This window comes from Hemibagrus wyckioides, linkage group LG13 (genome assembly GCF_019097595.1).
Source record: "Hemibagrus wyckioides isolate EC202008001 linkage group LG13, SWU_Hwy_1.0, whole genome shotgun sequence".
NCBI classification, from domain to species: Eukaryota; Metazoa; Chordata; class Actinopteri; order Siluriformes; family Bagridae; genus Hemibagrus; species Hemibagrus wyckioides.
This window is the reverse complement of record NC_080722.1, coordinates 26,316,130-26,336,129: the sequence shown is the minus strand read 5'-3', so window position 1 is coordinate 26,336,129 and position 20,000 is coordinate 26,316,130. Positions and strand designations below refer to the sequence as shown.

General features: G+C 41.3%; 1 protein-coding gene across 13 annotated transcripts in view; it reads left to right on the top strand.

The window, feature by feature from the left end:
* Nucleotides 1–20,000, top strand: part of ank3b (ankyrin 3b) — a 160,342-nt gene that overhangs the window by 53,989 nt on the left and 86,353 nt on the right. For 2 of the 13 annotated variants that reach the window (XM_058406125.1, XM_058406122.1), the window contains exon 1: nucleotides 3,410–3,727. The exons of 3 other annotated variants lie outside the window; for them this stretch is intronic. In XM_058406125.1, coding sequence (XP_058262108.1) covers nucleotides 3,611–3,727 — 117 coding nt within the window. In that variant the 5' untranslated portion in view covers nucleotides 3,410–3,610. Of the gene's footprint in view, nucleotides 1–3,407; nucleotides 3,728–20,000 lie in introns of those variants that run through there. 8 more of the 13 variants (XM_058406131.1, XM_058406129.1, XM_058406124.1 and 5 more) reach the window with 6 other exon arrangements.

Sequence of the window (20,000 nt, the reverse complement as noted above, 5' to 3'; positions counted from 1 at the left end):
ATAACGTCTTTGAACTGAAGAGCTCTGAAGCTCTCAGCCCAAATAATATAGACCTGGATTACTTTTAGCTTTTTGATCTGTTTTACTCTTTTTAGCACTCGATTCTCTGCCTGTGAAAATGTTTGGAATGGGCTTCGTTTTTTCCAGGGATTGATTTCGGTATCTTTTTTAGGAGGCCTCTATTTGTTACATATGTAAACAGAGATGGAGGCCACAGTTTACTGTAAGACATACTGATTGAAAGGACAGAAATGGCTCTGCGGTTAAGACAACTAGGATCATCCTAGTCCAGGATTTCAGTGACGTGGATTAGCAGCCTTTGGGGGAAGATGGCTGTTCCTGATAGCTCTGAACTCCAAACTGGGGTGGGCTCTTTGGGTAATCTTTCCTTATTCCTAACATTAATCCATTTCCTGACTCATTAGCTTGTTTAGACGAGGTAAAGAACACAATGAGATCCTGAAATACTGCTAGTTTTTTTCTCATACATTTACCTTTGAGTGTAGTTGAAAAAGCATCAACTTGTGCTGAAGATTCTTCTGTAGTTTAATAATAGTCATACTTATTCATATGCAGCACATCAGGGGTTCTTAACTCCAGTCTAGCTTCTACTCTGCACACCTGGACAGGTATTACTTCTTGTAAGGGGCAGAACATAAAGGTGTAAAATTATGGTATAATAAATCTTCAGTCCAGTATCATGGATTATATTCAATTTCAGCCTCACAAATGTCAAGTAGTAATAATAAGGTTGTAATTATAATGAATAATAAATGATATTATACTTATATAATTAAAATATATTATATATTTTTTCATAAAACCTGAGACTAGTTTAATAGCGAAGTGCCAGAAGAGAATTGCCAATTGCTTCTGACTCGATGTTTTTTTATCACTTATACCAACAGCACTAAAAAGTTTCGGTGAGAGAGCCGGCGACAGGAGTGTTTATACTGTTTGCTTGGGTATTTTTAGGTGGGGGCATTCAATATATCACAGCATCCTTCCATCCATTCTCTACAACCTGGAGCCTATCCCAGGCAGGGGACATCCTGGACAGGATGCCAGACTATTGCAGGGTACAATGACACACCCACACACACACACACACACACACACTCATTTACACACTATGGACAATTTAGAGATGCCAAGCAGCCTACAACGCTTGTCTTTGGACTGTGAAAGAAACCGGAGAACCAGGAGAAAACCCCTGAGGCATGGGGAAAATGTGCAAACCCCCAACCCTGGATGTGTGAGGCAAACTTGCTAACCAGCAAGCTCTCCTATATTATAATATACTGGACAAATCTGATATTTTAGACTTGTTACACTGTAAGGATTAGTTTGTTAAGCACATAAACTTTTTGGACATTTGACCATTTTTGTCCCTCTGGCTCACCTTTATGACTTTTTGAGGTTGCTTTCTCTGGTCAGTTCAGTTGACAAGCAGACTTCTGTTAAGTTTGGAGATGTTATTTTCTAAAGATTATGTGGAACGAAATGCCAAGCAGAATCATACTACACTGAGGACACAGGTTTAGCTGTTGATGTTTTTGGAGAGTTAGATGGTATATCTAAAATAATTCTCTACTGAAAGAACAGAATTATAAGGATGTTTGTGTATGTTGTAGCTTTGCAATGAAAAATCAACTAAATGATGATTTTAACACTGCTTTGGTTTGTCAGTTTTAAGGAAGTTGGATGTTAGAATTAGTGGAAGGTGAATGAACTGATAACCACGTGGACGTGAGTGAGGGTTAACAAGAAACAGTGGGTGAGTGAGAGTGAGCTAATGTCCAGATTGTGGGTGTGTGTTTTCCTTTTGGTCACCGCTTCTTTGAGGAGGTTAACCGTCTTCACCAGTACACTGCTGGACTTATGGGACATTTTCAATCAGAATAAATAAGTGAATGATTTTCTCTCTGTGAGTCTGATATAAAGTCAGTGTGTTGTCTTTCAGTGTGAGATGTGTGTGTTGTCCCTCTGTTACACAGAATTTTAGTGGATGAAGATAACACATTCACATTTGAGCTGCTTATGAACAAACACTCGGATCATCTCAGAGAGCAGGAATGGGTTTGATATCAACATTTACTTTGCAGAAAGAGGAAGATTTGTGTCGGGAAAAAAATCTGTAACTGATTTTATTTATTTGTAATTTTTCTATGGAAATATTGCTCTTAGTATGCTCGGTAAAATTAGAAATACTTATGGAAGTACCTGAGTGTCTACTTTCATATGAGTTTCATATTAACCCTCACTGTGGAGTGGGACATGACAAACACATATACATAATACAGATTATTGTGTTTCACATAATACCTGGACTCTTTTCGTGAGATGGTGATGTGTATCAACTGATATAGCTGAAGGCTGAAGGTGTACCTGTGTCACATTTCCTTCCCATCACTCGTTGTCCAGACACACCTGATCAGGTTCATCATCATAAGCTTTCTAATCACGTTTTTTCTTCTATCCGGACTGGTGTTTATGTCTTTTCTGCATTCAGTATGAGGGACAAACCGGTGCAGATACATGCGTCATAACTCTCAAAACCCCCATCTGTTCCTATCCTACTCTCTCTGCTGAAGCTCCTCTTCCTCAGAGGAGGATGAAAGGAATATGGCATCCACCTAGCAACAGTTCAGCTTCGGACACGGCAGGCAGTCTGGGACAGGGTGTGAAAAAGTGGATTGGCTCTGCGCCGCACTCTTTCGTTTCCGCTCTCCTTTTATCCCACCACGTGTTGTGATTCGCACAGTGCGCTCCGGAGCCGAGGCGACCAATGGCACCGTGGCGTTCTTTCCCCTCAGCCCGCCCCGTGCCGCGTCATTAGCATTCACAGACTGCAGTTCTCCATCATGGGCTCAGGTGCCGTGTGAAACGAAGAGCAGACATGTGAATGCAGTTGACATAATACACACACTGGCAATGTATAATATAATGGCTGATGATTATATAGGATATGGTCTGTTTTTGCTCCATGGGCGAGGCTCAGATCAACGTGAGACATCGACCAACACACACCGGGACGGCATGATCGTTTTCACATAAAGCAATTTTCTCCGAGCTGGTGTGTGTGTGTGTGTGTGTGTGTGTGTGCATCCCCCCACCTGTGTTTCTGTGCGTGTGCTAATCTGCACAGAAGCCCCCCATCCACCCCGTCCCCTCCCCACACTTATGCACTTCCAGCTGGTGGTGAAGGATACAAGCACAAGATTGCTTCTCGCTGTCCCAGCTGCCTCCCTCCCTCCCTCTCTCTCTCTCTCTCTCTCTCTCTCTCTTCCTGTCTCTCTCTCTCTCTCTCTCTCTCAGCCTCATTGCATCCTTCACTTTCTCTCTCTGCTACCCACTGTAAGGATGGGCTCAGGTAGGGCCAGGAAGAAATCTACCAAGTAGAGGACCGCACATCCCTAAAAATGCTCTCATACACGTACAGCCTTAATTCAGCCCAACCGTGGACAGCAAGGAAAAAAATCGATTTCCGCCTCTGACAGCGAGAGATACATCCCTCCATCACGCAGGGGTCGCCTTCCTTCTGCAAGATTTTCCTTCCATTTTTCGGACGTTATTTTATCATTTCACCGTCAGGATACCCCTCTGAGGCATGGCGCACGCCGCGTCCCAGCTGAAGAAGAAAGCGGATTTGGAGCTCACTGCCGCCGAGGAAGAGAAGGAGAAGAAGAGGAGGTCCAGGAAGAGGTCTCGGGAAGGCAAGAAAAAGGTACGGACAGGGCACGGCGGCACGCAGCCAGGAGGGGGGTGGACATTCCATTGTGTTCTTATGGTAGTTTCGGGCAGCAGCTCACACACACGGATGGCGGTGGGATGTCCACAGGCAGTAAAATCCTTTTGTGTGAGGGTTTTTTTTTTGTTGAGAAGATCACCTGTGAGACTGCAGTGAAGGATGCTGCGGCTTGGACTTATTTATAGGAGCAGCATGTGCTTTAGAAAGAAAGAACACAATAGATGATCCTTCTGCATATTTATTTTCACCCTTTCAATTCCATTCTTAGTGCGGGCAGATTACCTGCCTAAATTAGTTACTGGATATTGATTTTTTTCGGGAAACTTAGTCCTTCATTCCCAACAGGATGTCCTTTAAGAATCGAATTGCCGTTATTTTCGTCATGCTTCCTCTGGTGCTGGTGTCTTTTTGCCAGATTTGTACATGTTTGACGTTTCCCGATATCCTGATTGTCCTCCATGCATGCTTTATGGCTGGTGTGATAAGCTGTGAATGCCTTGGACTCCTGGGAGACACAGGCGCTCCCTAGGGCTTTGTGAAAGACTCTTACCCTGTCCCATACTGCCCCCCCAACCCTTACCCCCACACACTGAATCCCCTGTCCTGACCCTCCTCCCTTCCCCTCATTTCCCTTTATGTCCTCTCTCCCATCCATCCTACCTGTCTGTTACAATCTGCCTCTTAACGGACTCACTGCTCTCGGCCGCTTTAAACCCCGACACCACCGGTGTCTCCGACTGGGGTTTTGCTCCATCACATGCCCCCCCTTCCACCCTCCACCCTGCTCCTCCTCCTACCAGCAACAGCACCATGTGTGTGCTTCTTTTGTCAAAACCTCGACTCTGCTCGATTGTTCTCTTCGAAGCATCTTGAGGAACAGATACTAGGTTCATTTTTTTCTCCTGCGCTATAGGAGGAGGGTTTTATTTATTCATGCAGGCTGAGAGCACGCTCCTCGTAAAAAGGAAAAAAAAACCTCACCAACGTTTCTCTGCAGAACCCCGCAGCCTCCACATTGCTTATATTTAGTGCATTTCAGAGCCATACCTACTGATGCGGCACATATCCTATGAGTGTAGGACTAGCCCTTGTAGCCCTTGTATGCTAATATCACTTCTATCAGGTCGCTTGATTGTATTGTAATATGTAGAGAAATCTAGAGAATAGATGGGATTTGAGATATTTGATGGTCTTTTACAGTAGTCTGTACACGAGGCGTGATGTTGACTGATATGTCAAGAAGCTTTATTCAGGATTGTTATTTCCAGCCATCTTCAGAGCTCTGATATTGTAAAGAAAAGAAAAAAAAGAACAAAACAAGCTGTTGCTGATGCTAGTCAGTGTTGCTGCTCATTTGAATGGACGAGAGGTTAAGTCCTTACAGGGACACTGTGTACGCTCTTCAGTGGTCGACGCCTCGCTGCCTGTCATTTATACCGAGGCAAAGTCACCTCTGTCATATAGATCTGTGTGTGTATGTGTGTGTGTGTGTGTGTGAGTGTCGGTGTGTTTGCATGCATGTGTTTACGCATGGTCTACAATGCCTTGACCTCAACCGTAAAAAACTGCGGCATCAGCTTCAGGAGAACAGGTGTCCTAACACCGGAAGCTCCTGCATCAAGGTCAAACAGCTTCCTCCATCACACCTCCGACCCTCCACAGAGCACGCTGGAAATCCGAGGGAAACCATAACATCAGCTGTTTTCTGTTACCTCTTAAGATTTCAGATTAACCTCATCGCCATAGAGATCTGATTTTAGCGCTATGATTAACGAGCTCATTGAGAGAAAAGGGAGTGATAGTGGAACTTGGAGGGAAGTTCTGAAGAGTCTGGGGGATAAGGCATTTGAGTGTGTTTGGAGAAGTCTGTTTGATGAGTGTGTTTGGAGAAGTGTGTTTGAAGAGTGTGTTTGGAAGAGTGTGTTTGGAGGTGTGTGTTTGGAGGGAATGTGTTTGGAGGAGTGTATTTGGAGGAGTGTATTCGGAGAGATGTGTTAGGAGGAGTGTGTTTGGAGGGAGTGTGCTTGGAGGAGTGTATTTGGAGGAGTGTATTTGGAGGAGTGTATTCGGAGAGATGTGTTTGGAAGAGCGTGTTTGGAGGAGGGAATGTGGAGGGAGTGTATTCTGAGGAGTGTGTTTGGGGAGTGTGTTTGGAATAATGTGTTGGGAGGAGTGTGTTTAGAGGGAGTGTGTTTGGAGAGAGTGTGTTTGGAGATGTGTGTTTAGAGGGAGTGTGTTTGGAGATGTGTGTTTGGGGGAGTGTGTCCTGAGGAATGTGTTTGGGGGAGTGTGATTGGAAGAGTGTTTTTGGAGAGAGTGTGTTTGAAGAGAGTGTGTTTGGAAGAGTGTGTTTGGAAAGAGTGTACTTGGAAGAGTGTGTTTGGAAAGAGTGTACTTGGAAGAGTGTGTTTGGAAACTTCACAAGGAGTGAAGAAGTGGACATTAGCTACTAAAATAAGAAGAAACCTGGAGCTTTATGGTATGGTCAGCATTTCTCACCTTCCTGTACATTTACAGAATTTTCAAAATAATTCTAACCTGATCCAGGTAAATAAATCACTTCTGTTAGACTGCAATGTCGTGGTCATGTGATTAATGGAGGTGTGTAGCCAGTGCTCTCACTCTCATCTGAGGTCAGCTGAAGGTGAAGGTGTGTGATGTGATGTGATGTGTGCTCTGACTGAAATGGACAGTTCACACACACTGGCTCCAGATGTGCCGATGGCTTTGCATCAACAGCAGACTAGGATACAGCTGTTGCTCTGTGTGTGTGTGTGTGTGTGTGTGTGTGTGTGTGTGTGTTGTCACTGTCCCACACAAAGGGGAAGAAATCTATATTCCACTTTTTGCTATTCCTGGAACTTGGCAGCCCTTCCTTCACTTTTGTCTGGTGCAAATGAAAACAAACAGCTCAGAGCTTGCTGCTGGTGTGTGTGTGTGTGTGTTTGCTATATTACACGTATATTATTAATATATTATTATATGACCTAATTTCCAGTCATTGTCTGAGAGGGACTCTTTCGGTGGCAGAGTGAGTTTCATGTTTCTCGTTGATTTCTCAGACATCTGATAACAGATATGTTTTTTTTTAGATTGGATTCTGTGTTGATTTGGTTCCACATGAATAAATACAAATATGAAGTTTCTGTTCTAGAACGTCCAATCATGGTGCTAAAAAGATCCCTAATTCTGCTTAACTTTAGCCTGGTTGGAGTTTGAGGATGAAAGAGTATGATTTGGAGGTGTAAAGAGGAGGAAATATGCTGGCTGCAAAGAAAGAGAACAAAGAAGGACAGAGTGGTATGAAGAGACAGTAATGACCATAAGGAGAGAGGGAGAGAGAGAAAAAGAGAAAAAGAGAGAGGCTGAGAAAAGAGGCTGAATAATAAGGCGAGACAGCATTAGGAATAGAACTAAAAATGAGAGAGTGAGAGACAGGTAGAACCATGAAAGGAAAGGTAGAAAGAAAGAAGGGAAAAATGTCAAAAGCTAAGATAAAGAGGGCTGAGGAAAAAAAGATCGGTAGAAAAATAAAGAAAGAAAGAAATGAAGATTGAGAGGGAATGAGAGAAAAGATAAAAAAGACAAGAAAGAAAGAAAATGCGCATCAAAAAAGAAGAAATTTCAAATTCAAATTTTATTATTCACATATATAATGGTACACAGTGTGATGATGATGCCGTGAAATTCTTACACCACTGTTTGTTTCGACCCTTGAAAAGGAAAAAGGAAAAAGGAATAAGGACAAAAAAAAGACAAGAATAAAATGTAAAATATAAAATACAAAATATAAAATATAAAAACTACACAGTAAGTAAATGAAAATAAAATATAATATAAATAAAATAAAATCTAAATAATATAATAAAATATAAATAATAAAGAAGATGGCTGGATAGAGAGAAAATTTGAAAAGAGAAAAGGATGGAGGTAGAGGAAAGGGGGATAAGATAAGCTTGGAAGAGAGAGAGAGAGAAAGAATAGGAGAATGAAAAAAAAGGAGGCTGCTGGAGAGAGAGGAAGCGAGAAATAGAGTAAAAATATGGGAATGGAAAAATGGAAGATGGAAACGTGTGAGAGAAAGAGAAACGATGAGAGAGAGAGAGAGAGAGAGAGAGAGAGATGGGGGATGAGTGGGTTGATGGAAAATTGAACCCCTGCTGTTAATTAATTTTTGCTGCGTTTCATCTACACCCCCCATCACTCCACCCATCCTGCTTCTCTTCCCTCCCTTCCTCCCTCCCTCCCTCCTCACATGTGGGCAGATTGAAGTGCACTATTGTTTCCTGCCACACTTCACCCCTCACAAGGCCCTAAATCCTTCACCCCCAACCGAACGCCAAGCAAACACACCAGACATCCACATTAATCCTCCGTCACTTAACTTCAGCATCTCCACCAGCTCTCCACCACCGCCTCCTTGTCCCTCCCACCATTTCTCCTCCTTCTCCTCCTCTCTAGCTCCTCCCACTCTCCTTCTTTCCCTCTTTCCCTCCACTCTGGGACCTGCCGTTCCGCTTCATTCCCAAATTAAATCCATTAATCTTATATCCCCAGCCTTTAGCCCTGTCAGGAGGGGCTGCTTATTAGCATAATGTTGCTTTTATGGCAGCACTCATTACCTCATCTGAGTAAATATTTTATAGAATTCATGTATTTTTCATGGAATTGATGGATCTATCTTATTTTTAATAATTCCTGAACATTCAACTCACGTTTAAATTGTGTCTTTGGAACAGTTAGAAGTTATTGTCTTTGTAAAATATGGACGAAACTGTGCAAGTTAAGCGTTCGATTTATTTACAAAAATCATGATCAGAGTGTGGGGAGGAGTCCTGGAGAGGAAGGCAACTTTAAAAGCAGAATAATCCATAATGAAAAAATGAACTGGTAAGAGATCAGGGTTTACATAGACAAGCTAATCACAGGATTAACACAGAACAGGCCAACACAGTCGGATAAACAACCAGTGACTGGACGGGGGCGGGGTCAGGACAGAAACAACAAGCTGCAGCCAAAAAGTTGACGGTAATCGACTGGCTCCTGAAACCAAACCTCACTTCCCCAACACTCTCTCTCTTTCTCTCTCTTTCATTCCACTGTCTCTGTCCCTTTCTGTCTCATTATATTAGATGAATCACAAGCTACTTCACGAGAAGAATATTCTCCTCATGGTATCTTGTAGCACCAGTCCGAATGAAGAGCATGCTTTTAGGACAGAATTTGGACTTGATCTTACCTCAGGGGATTTTTTCTAGCTAGCTAGCTAGCATTTGAATCGAGATTATTTAATTCTGTGCAAATTAGGTATGACAAATGTTTTTTAACCAATCCCACGGCACACGTGGTCCAACATTTCTTTACTTCCTCACTCTGTTCTGTATAGCACTTTCAACAATTTTCACAAAGCAGCTTTACAGTAATATATATATATATTCAGTACCTACTGCATTTGATTTTCACAAAGCAGCTTTAAAATAATACATAAATTCAGGATCTAAATGATAAAATTTTAAATTGATATTTATTCCTAAAGAACAAACCAGAGGTGACGACTACAGCCAGACTCAAAAGGGAACCCATCCTCGTCTGGGTGACAGCAGATAGTTCGATTATTAATCATTTCCCTTCTATAACTGTACACTGTATAGAAATTGTGTAACCTGGAGCTTTTGAGCAATAATGGTTTAATGAGTTTATTTGTGTTTACGGCATTTCCATTCTGCTTCTTTAGCAAATTCCACAGGAGAAAATCACAAACCATTTTTCTGAGGATAACTGGATGGTGTGAAGCCTGTTAGGAGGATATTTTAACTCTGTAGGGGTTTGACACAGGTGATGCTGCTTTGCAAGATTAGTTAATGGGATAAATGCTAAGTACTTGAGAGAGAGAGAGAGAGAGAGAGAGAAGAGTAAATTTAGAAGTAAGGAATTATAAAACCACACTGAAATGAGTCTTTACCTCTTTTCTAACACCACCCCTTCCCCTCAACCTACCCCCCATTCACCCACAACCCTCCACCCCCATACCCTTCCCCCAAGTAATGGCCCTTCAGAGGGCTCTGATTAGCACAAATGAGCGGTTTTCTTTGTTTGTGGTTTGTTTTTACACACACACACACACACAAACAGTGATGAGGAATTAATCCAAAACCACAAGCTACCATACTAAATAAACTAAAAAAAAAAGATTCAGTACTTACAGCATTTGATTCAGCATCTACTGGATTTGATATAGTACCAACTACATTTGATTCAGTATCCACTGCATTTGTCTCAGTACCTACTCTATTTGATTCTGTGCCTACTGCATTTGACTCAGTATCTACTGCATTTGATTCAGTAACTACTGCATTTGACTCAGAACCTACTGCATTTGATTCAATACTTACTGCATTTGACTCTGTATCTGCTACATTTGATTCAGTACCTACTGCATTTGATTCAGTACCTACTGCATTAGATTCAGCATCTACTGCATTGATTCAGTACCTACTGCATTTGATTCAGCATCTACTGCATTGATTCAGTACCTACTGCAGTTGACTAAGTATCTGCTACATTTGATTCCATACCTACTGCATTTGATTCAGCAGCTACTGCATTTGATTTAGTACCTACTGCATTTGACTCAGTATCCATTGCATTTGTCTCAGTATCTACTCCATTTGATTCAGTGCCTACTGCATTTGACTCAGTACCTACTGCATTTGATTCAGTATCTACTGCATTAGATTCAGCATCTACTACATTTGATTCAGTATCCACTGCATTTGTCTCAGTATCTACTCCATTTGATTCAGTATCCACTGCATTTGTCTCAGTACCTACTCTATTTGATTCTGTGCCTACTGCATTTGACTCAGTATCTACTGCATTTGACTCAGTATCTACTGCATTTGATTCAGTAACTACTGCATTTGACTCAGAACCTACTGCATTTGATTCAGTACTTACTGCATTTGACTCTGTATCTGCTACATTTGATTCAGTACCTACTGCATTTGATTCAGTACCTACTGCATTAGATTCAGCATCTACTGCATTGATTCAGTACCTACTGCATTTGATTCAGCATCTACTGCATTGATTCAGTACCTACTGCATTTGATTCAGTACCTACTGCAGTTGACTAAGTATCTGCTACATTTGATTCCATACCTACTGCATTTGATTCAGCAGCTACTGCATTTGATTTAGTACCTACTGCATTTGACTCAGTATCCATTGCATTTGTCTCAGTATCTACTCCATTTGATTCAGTGCCTACTGCATTTGACTCAGTACCTACTGCATTTGATTCAGTAACTACTGCATTAGATTCAGCATCTACTACATTTGATTCAGTATCCACTGCATTTGACTCAGTATCTACTACATTTGACTCAATATCTACTACATTTGATTCAGTACCTACTGCATTTGATTCAGTACCTACTGCATTAGATTCAGCATCTACTGCATTTGATTCAGTACCTACTGCATTGATTCAGCATCTACTGCATTTGATTCAGTACCTACTGCATTTGACTCAGTATCTACTACATTTGACTCAGTATCTACTGCATTTGATTCAGTACCTATTGCATTTGATTCAGTACCTACAGCATTTGATTCAGCAACTACTGCATTTGATTCAGCAACTACTGCATTTGATTCAGTACCTACTGCATTTGATTCAGTACCTACTGCTGGACTCTTCAGTATATGTATTATGAATACAATAAAACATGCTGTCATAGGAATATAATTAACAACAGGGTGGCGTGATGTTTATTTTCCTGCAAATATTTTATTTCTCTTATACAACAACAATTACATTCTCTGAAGTACTAAATAACGACATTGTAAGATTTTTATGTGTTAGTTACAGTGGTTCCTGCCCCAATTCGCCTCCTCATGTAGGTACTGAAAAGGGATGGATAGATGTTACAGAGAAACCTGAAAGAAAAAATACTGGAGACTCCATTAATGTTAAATAAACATCTCCTTATCAACAATTATACACTTTACTTTGTTAATTTTAACATTTGAACATTTTAGGCTTCATTTTATGTGCTCGTCATACGAGTCCATGTGTATGAGCTGTTACTATAGAAACAATTACGTATCAGAACGAGCGCATTAGCATGAATTCTTACATGACTGAGACATGACCTGCGTTTCGGTTGTATCATGTCTGTATTACGAAGATGAATCTGCTGCATGAAGCATGCGGCATCTAGATGGCTGTAAAGAGTCATAACAGTGAAATGCAAAGGATGCGTTTTTTTTGTGTGTCTCCAACGCTGCATCTCTGATGTGATTCAGTGTCTGCAGTGAAGGGGAGGGGCAGCACTCACTGTCTTGGTGGGCTTTGGTGGTAACTCATCCTGAGCGTGATGTTTGTGGTGTGAGAGAGTTATCGATCTGCTTCATGTCTCTCTCTCTCTTTCTCTCTTTCTGAGTCTCGGGCGTTTCCCGCAGTGGCCAGAGAGCGAGAGAGGGAGACAGTGGCCTAATTCGCTCGTCCTGTTCTATTCTTCATCAGAGCTGAAGAGGCATGCGTTCCTCTACAGTAACATCTTCATTAACCGGCTGCTGATGAGCTGAGACTCTCAGCTTCTGTAAGGATCTACTGTAATCAGATACTCCGCTGTCCATTACTCCATCTTGTCCTGTATAATACCTCTCTCATAGACAGAATGACGTCTGGCCTGCTGCTACACATCCCTGGCTTCCTGTTCCACCAGCACTTTACTGCTCTCTTCTCTCCTGGACCTCTTCACCTTCAAGACTCGTTACCAATAATTTCCAATCAAAGTATATTTCTCAGAACAGCTTTACTAAAAAGGATGACCTGTTCCATCAACACCAACATCACAACTATATGTCATAAAGAAGTAAAGAAGTTCTATGCTACTCTAAATAATCTAAATCTAATATACAGATGTTCATCTGTCAATGTGTTGAGGTTTTCTGTAATAGTATGCTTCTATAACATTTATGGAAGGAGTCTCCCGTGTTAGAGCTTAAAGGTGTTTCTTTATGTTGTCTGCCGCAGAAGGTCTTCATGGATGGAGAGCTTTTCGGTTTTCCGTTGCTCAACAAACAAGTCGCAATTTTTGGTCTTTTGCTCCGTTCACACATGCAGCGACAAAACAAATGGAGATTTTCAATAAGATTTCGAATGCGAGCTGCCGGCTCGAATGAATCAAATGTGGGCGTGTCCAGATCGGAACACGATAAAGTTAAAAACACATGGCATCATGATGGAATGACTGTTTATAGCTGCTGTAATGCTATAGTAAGTCATAACAGGGTTTGTTTCATAGACATTTGATTTTAAACATAACAATAAATTTATAGATTTCCCAGCCAGTGCCCAAACCCCAGCCCCTGGATGCAGTGCCGGTCCCAAGCCCGGATAAAATGGGAGGGTTGCATCAGGAAGTGCATCCGGCTTAAAACCTGTGCCAAGGTGTTGTGCGGACCGGTTGGTCTGCTGTGGCGACCCCTTATACACGTAGGGAGCAGCCGACAGATCAGTCTCTTTCTCTAATGAATACAATTTGTGCTTCTATTTTTTATTTTTATTTAATTTTGTGATTAAACCCAGTGTTCAGTGTTTTCTTGAAACAAAACATCAGGCATCTTTTATTTCTTTCATAATAACTACGTACTACATGTGTGTATATTTGTGACTGTATATGGCATGTCTAATTCCACTTAATGAATGACTGAAGTGGTCAGAGGTGGCAGTAACTAATCTCCCGGGATTATGCTTCAGTCTGGTTGTAGCAGGTGTGTTCATCCATGTGAATATATATATACGGTGGTCAATTTGTAGAAAATGTCTACAGATGCTATGTTTAGATGATGGTTGTGGATGTTGTTGTTAAGTTGTTGTCTTTATTTGTCGCATATACATTACTGCACAGTGAAATCCTTGGGGGTTGGGGTCAGAGCGCAGGGTCAGCCATGATGCAGCGCCCCTGGAGCAGGGTGGGTTGGGGGCCTTCCTCAAGGGCCCAACAGTGGCAGCTTGGCGGTGGCAACTTTTACTTACCTTTATATTTCTATGACATTTGTGCTAGCCTGCTAATGTACTGTAGATTAACGAGTGTGGTGCAACGTAATTCAGTAGTACAGCTGTAACGATATATATTGTGACACAATGCAACACGATAAAAGAAATGTGATGTCCATCATGAAAGTGTGTAATATCAGTATTTTGTTTATTCTGTATCTGATGCAGCTGCACTATCCGTAGAGGTAATATTTATAGAAAGCCTGCCGGTCACGTGATCACATTCTCTCTGAAGCCTGTGTAATAATCTGCACATGTGAAACGGTAGATTTCTTCTGACTGACTGTAGTCCCAGTGAGCATTATATGTTACGCAGGGTGTATGATCATGTTATCAGGGTTAAAAGAGTCTTTAGTAGCTTGTAAACAACATCTGCTCACCTCTGTGATGGACGGTGTCTGAGGAAGAGGCCACGAAAAATGGTCACTTTAGCCCACTTTGGAGCTTTATTCCTGCGGTGGAGATCACTGCGTGTCGGTCTCCAGGTCTCTGGGTCTTCAGGTCAGACACTTGTATATGGTGACCTGCAATGTGTTTTGCTTAAAATACCAAATTGCAGTATTGCAAATATTCATAGCCTAACCTATTTTGCATTGTTTATATACAGAAAATGAAAAAGGAGTCTTTAAATCCTAATTGTTCTTTATTACATTTTCTTTTATGTTTATTAAATATCAAATTAAGAGCACAGTATCTATCATGATTCGAATTGAATCAGCAATTGACAACCTCTATCTGATTATAAACTCAAATTTATTAATGTTTAAACACTGGACATATTTTGCTGGTGGTAATCATACCTGTTTTTTTAATTACAGTCAACTGTGTGTGTGTGTTTGTTCAGTTGACTGACCCATCATCTATCTAACAAGAAAGTTCCCTCCCCCTCCTCTACCTGCAGCTGCTGTCCTTTTACTGACATTGATTTCTAAGGAAAGATTGACCTTGTGCTCTCGGGTTCCTGCCTTTTATAGCTAGTCCTCTACCTTCACTGCGGTCACCGTCCTTTGTGGAATTCTCCGGGAGAAGCCTTAAGTAAGCGTCTGTTTAAGACACAGTGCCCTCACTGGGACTAACAGGCATGAATTAAAAGAAGCAGGAAAGATTTTGACCAAGACTTTTATTGTCTAATCATAAGTAATACTTATAAAATATAATAGAATACAATTTGTCGCAATCCTGGTATTGGATGTGATTTTGAAATAGAACAGAGGCTTTTTTTTTTTTTTTTAAATGGCTCCTGAACATCTTCAGGGTTTGTGATGTGATTTGGAATATTTAACAGAGGACTTTCAGATTTCTTTGTGTAAAGATTTGGCCCCACATCCCACATAAAGCATGCTGCAGGCTCGTTTGTGTAGCTGCATACACGTCTGCAGGACAGTGAGGGGCCAGGAGCCAGGGCCTCTGATTGGCTCCAGAGGGGGCAACTGAACCATGAAAGGTCCATCTGTGAGTAAACATGCACACTGGTTTTGTCACTCGATTTATCATGTCTCACGCTCAAATGAATCAGCTTTACGCTTTGTTTTTGATACACAAGCAGCACTGACTGTGTGTGAGTTGAATCAGAGAGCCTGGTTTCTGGACGGTTTGAATTTACACTCAGATATGTAAAGTAGCCAGTCAAAATGTAGCAGCTGTAAATGCTGTGTATGTGTATTAGCCAAAGAAAGATTGTACCTGGATGAGACTGAAGCCCTGATGAAGACTTCACCTTCAGTATCACTGGAGAACTGTGAGGTGGTCTCCATCAGGAACACTAATATGGCTGAATGTGAATAGAAGTGATGAGCTGCAGAATGCTGACTTGCGACATGCTGAGTGAAGATATTAATCTGTGGAAATTAAATTCCTAGCAACATTTTTGATGAGCCATGAGGTGGTCACCGGACTGTGCTCTTAATCCTGTTCTTGCCCACTCCTGAAAAAATTCTGACCACTACCTCCAGCTGCTGAAGGCAATCTAACCAATCTTGCCCACACCTGAAAGAATTATAACCACTCCCACAGACTTCTGAAGGAAATCTGATTAATCCCAGCCATTCCTAAAGGAATTCTGACCGATCCCAGCCATTCCTGAAGGAATTCTGACCAATTTCCACCCACTGGTAAAGGAAATTGGACCATTCCTGACAGCTCCTGAAGGAATTCTGAGCACTCCTGTCAGTTCCTGAAAAAAAATCTGACCAATCTCTCCCATTCCTAAAGGAATTCTGACCAATCCCACCAGCTTCTGTAGGGATTCTGACCAATCCCACCCATTTCTGAACGAATTCTGACCAATCCTGCCCATACCTAACGGAATTCTGACCAATCCCAACAGATCTTGAAGGAATTCTAACCAATATTACCTGGTCCTAAAGGAATTCTGACCATTCCCACCCATTCTTGAAAAAATTCTGACTATTCCTGCCAGTTTCTGTACTCTTGACCAATCTCACCTGCTCTCAGAGTTGTTAAAAATATTCACAGTTGTAAATATGTGGTATTTTTTTTGTATCACAAGCTTGATATCTGACTCTGATGAGTAAAACCTGCCCACTCCTGTGACATGTTTGTTGTGTCCTGTAAGACTTTAGCCTTAGTGCATCTCATTACATCCCAAAAGAATTTATGAAGTTTTGGAATCATTACGAAAACATGGTTTTTAGTAAACTGTATGTTTCTGAAGATTAAGGCATGTGTATAGCCATGTAGTGTGCTACAGTTCATTTTATATCTAGAGATATACACAAGTACAAGCACACATAAAATTCAGATCAAAATATGGACAGCATTTTCCCTCGATAAAGCTGGAAATGCTAGTCCGTATTATAGTCAGTATTTTAACCCAGGACTGGTTGAGCGATGCTCATTAATCTATGATGAAGATCACCAGGAGTCTAATGGTACTGAGCTTTTATACCCTGAGCTTCTAAAAGCTTCTCATACACAACACCAAGCGCCAATCAAGACAGCAGTAAAAAATCAAGCCTAATTATATAACCATGTAAGCTGAGTGGTTTTGTGTTTTATCCAAAGTGCTTTATCCTCCACTGCAGGGATGATAGAGCTCTGTTTTAGGTTTATGATCTGCTCATAAACACCATTCACCAGTGGCAAGAAACCGACAATTAAACAGGCAAATATTAGCACAGTGACATGACATGGTGAAGTGTGTGGACAAACAGTCCTATAAGCACGAAGTCCTGTGGTCAGTAACTGCTGATGATGGGTAGAAGATGACTAACACACACGGTCCTTGAAACTCTAACTATACACCTACACCTTGCTCTACTCTACTGTAATCTAGCTGCGTTTAACAAAGTGACCCTAAAAGACCTGATTAACTAAAATCTGTGCAAATGACCACATCTGGATAGCATGTATTAAACCCGCACTCATCTAATTCTATTGATTAAAGGCAACAATACACCATTTACCTCCTCTGAATAAAGAGTAAGAACTTCTTCATTATATATAAACGTCTCAATAAGGCCTATTTATTATTACTGCAGTAAACCTGACGTCATGTTAGATATTTTCCACACACTCACATTTCCACTTTATTGCACACTCATGTCTACAAGCTTGTGTTTTACATTTATAGTATTTTTTAACTATTTTTTTTATTTGTCTTACTGATTATTCGTGTCAACTCCAACTCCCAGAACACACCATGGCCTACAAACATGGCCACCACTAACCACACACCAGTGGCACGTTGAGAGTATCTGGAGTGCTAATCACACCTGCTGCCAGTAATAAACACCTGCTGCCAGTAATACATACACACACACACACACACACACTCAGATACAGTAAAACAAAGCCCCATCAGCTCCATTAACAGCCAAACACACTAAAAACATTGCTGTGGTGCAAAAACAGGAAGTACATTTCCTTGAGTGCAGAAAATAAAAGGCTACCAATTCCCTTTTCCATTTGCCTGGCAAGCTGTGTGAAAATTAATGTGATTCATTAAAATTACTATGAAATATGCTAGCGAGAAGCCTGTCTAGCAGAGTGAAATAAAGAGACTCACGCTGTTCTCTAATTTAACTTTACTACACTATGACAAATAGTAAATCAGGCAAAAGGCAAAAGCAAAAGGAAAATGTTGTAAACTTGATAACATCAGAATTCACACCATCATTATTTTCCAACTTGTATTTACTTTTGTCAAAAAGTTAAACGTCAGATGACAAGGAAGACTTCCTGCATTTAAACAGCACAAAAAATGGCCAACTACACAAATAAGATCCTTGTGTGTAAACGTAGAATCATCAATAACATCATTTGTTTTGTTGGAGTAGGCCTGAAGTTTCTGCACGGTAAATGCTGGATCATCTTACACACTGACCGTTCTTTTTAATAAACAAAACCATGAAATAGCAACTTATAGTAACTAGCATGGTCATGTTTCAAACATTCTCTGGTAGTTTTAGAAGCACCATTTATGTACCACCTAGGCATCTGCAAATCAGAAATCTTTTCTCTGACCAACCTGAGGTTCTCCAGGCATTCCAGCACCTGCTTCTGAATGTTTTCATCTTTCTCATAGGTCTCCAGCAAGGCGATGGCATCATGATTCTGACAGTAGAGAGATTAAACGCTTGGCAGTGCCTTCTCTGACGTTATTCTAGTCTTTCTACATATTTTGTGTAGACATTTCCTGGTTTTTATATCCTGTTTTTTTGCTTCAATTTCCTGTTTGCTGACCGCCTGCACATCCGTCTGTATTTGACCTTGAACTTTTTGCATTATTTGCTGATTGAATTTGTTTCAGTTTTACGTTTTGAGATCCAAATTCGGTGACGATCGAGATCAAAAAGCAATCCTTGGTTACCTTTACATTCAGTTCTCTGTCTCTGTCTCTGGAATCTCGATGGAACTTTGCTTTACTGTACTCTTTGCCGTAATATCGTGTGGTGAATATGATGTCCAATGGTCTGTAGCTCCACCCAAACCCATGCACATAGCATCCTAATGCTCTCTGACAGCAAAAGACTGACTAGCATGAATAAGTCAGAGCTGTTCAAGTCCTCTACAGCAAAACTCCTCTAAATCCAGTGAATATGTCCCTGTAGATGATGGGGTTAGTCACAGATCTGGCTCTTAAAGGATGAGGATTCAGAAAGGAAACCAAATTGAAATGAGAATAATAGGGGAATAGCATTTCCATGAAAGGGTGTAGATGGTCTGCAACAGTGCTTAGGTAGGTGGTACGTGTCAAACATCCACATGGATGGCAGGACAAAAGGTTTTCCCAGCAAAACATTGACCAAAGCATGACCCTGCCTCCGCCAACTCGCCTTCTTCCCATAGTGCATCCTGGTGCCATGTGTTCCCCAGGTAAGAGACGCACACGCACCCGGCCATCCACGTGATGTAAAAGAAAACGTGATTCATCAGACCAGGCCACCTTCTTCCATTGCTCCATGGTCCAGTTCTGATGCTCTCATTCCCATTGTTGGCACTTTTAGCGAATGCACAGGGGTCAGCATGGGCACCCTGACCAGTGATGCTGGTTAAACAAACTGTGATGCACTGTGTATTCTAACACCTTTCTATCAGAACCAGCCTTAAGTAACAGTAGCTCATCTGTTGGATCGGATCACACGGGCCAACCTTCGCTCCCCACGTGCATCAATGAGCCTTGACCGCTCATGATCCTGTCACCAGTTCACCACTGTTCCTTCCTTAGACCACTTTTGATAGGTACTGACCACTGCAGACCGGGAACACCCCACAAGAGCTGCAGTTTTGGAGATGCTCTGATCCAGTGGTCTAGCCATCACATGGTCTGGCCCTTTTGGTCAAACTCGCTCAAATCCTTACGCTTGTCCATTTTTCCTGCTTCTAACATCAACTTTGAGGACAAAATGTTCACTTGCTGCCTAATATATCCCACCCACTAACAGGTGCCATGAGTGAAGACACTATGATATAAGTCTAGATTAAGATTGTGTCTCTCTCTAACCAAACCCCGGCCCATAAGGTGATTTCTAAGTTCATTGTCTACGTTTAAAGAAAAATAAGGAGTTAAATTCACAATTTTCAATGTGCCAGTCATATTATTTTTATGAAAACACTGGAACAATGCTGCTGGTGGTGTTTGAATGTGAGCAGATTTGCATGTTAATTGTTAAAACCTTATTGCTGTATACTCCAGATATTAGACGCATGGAACAGAAT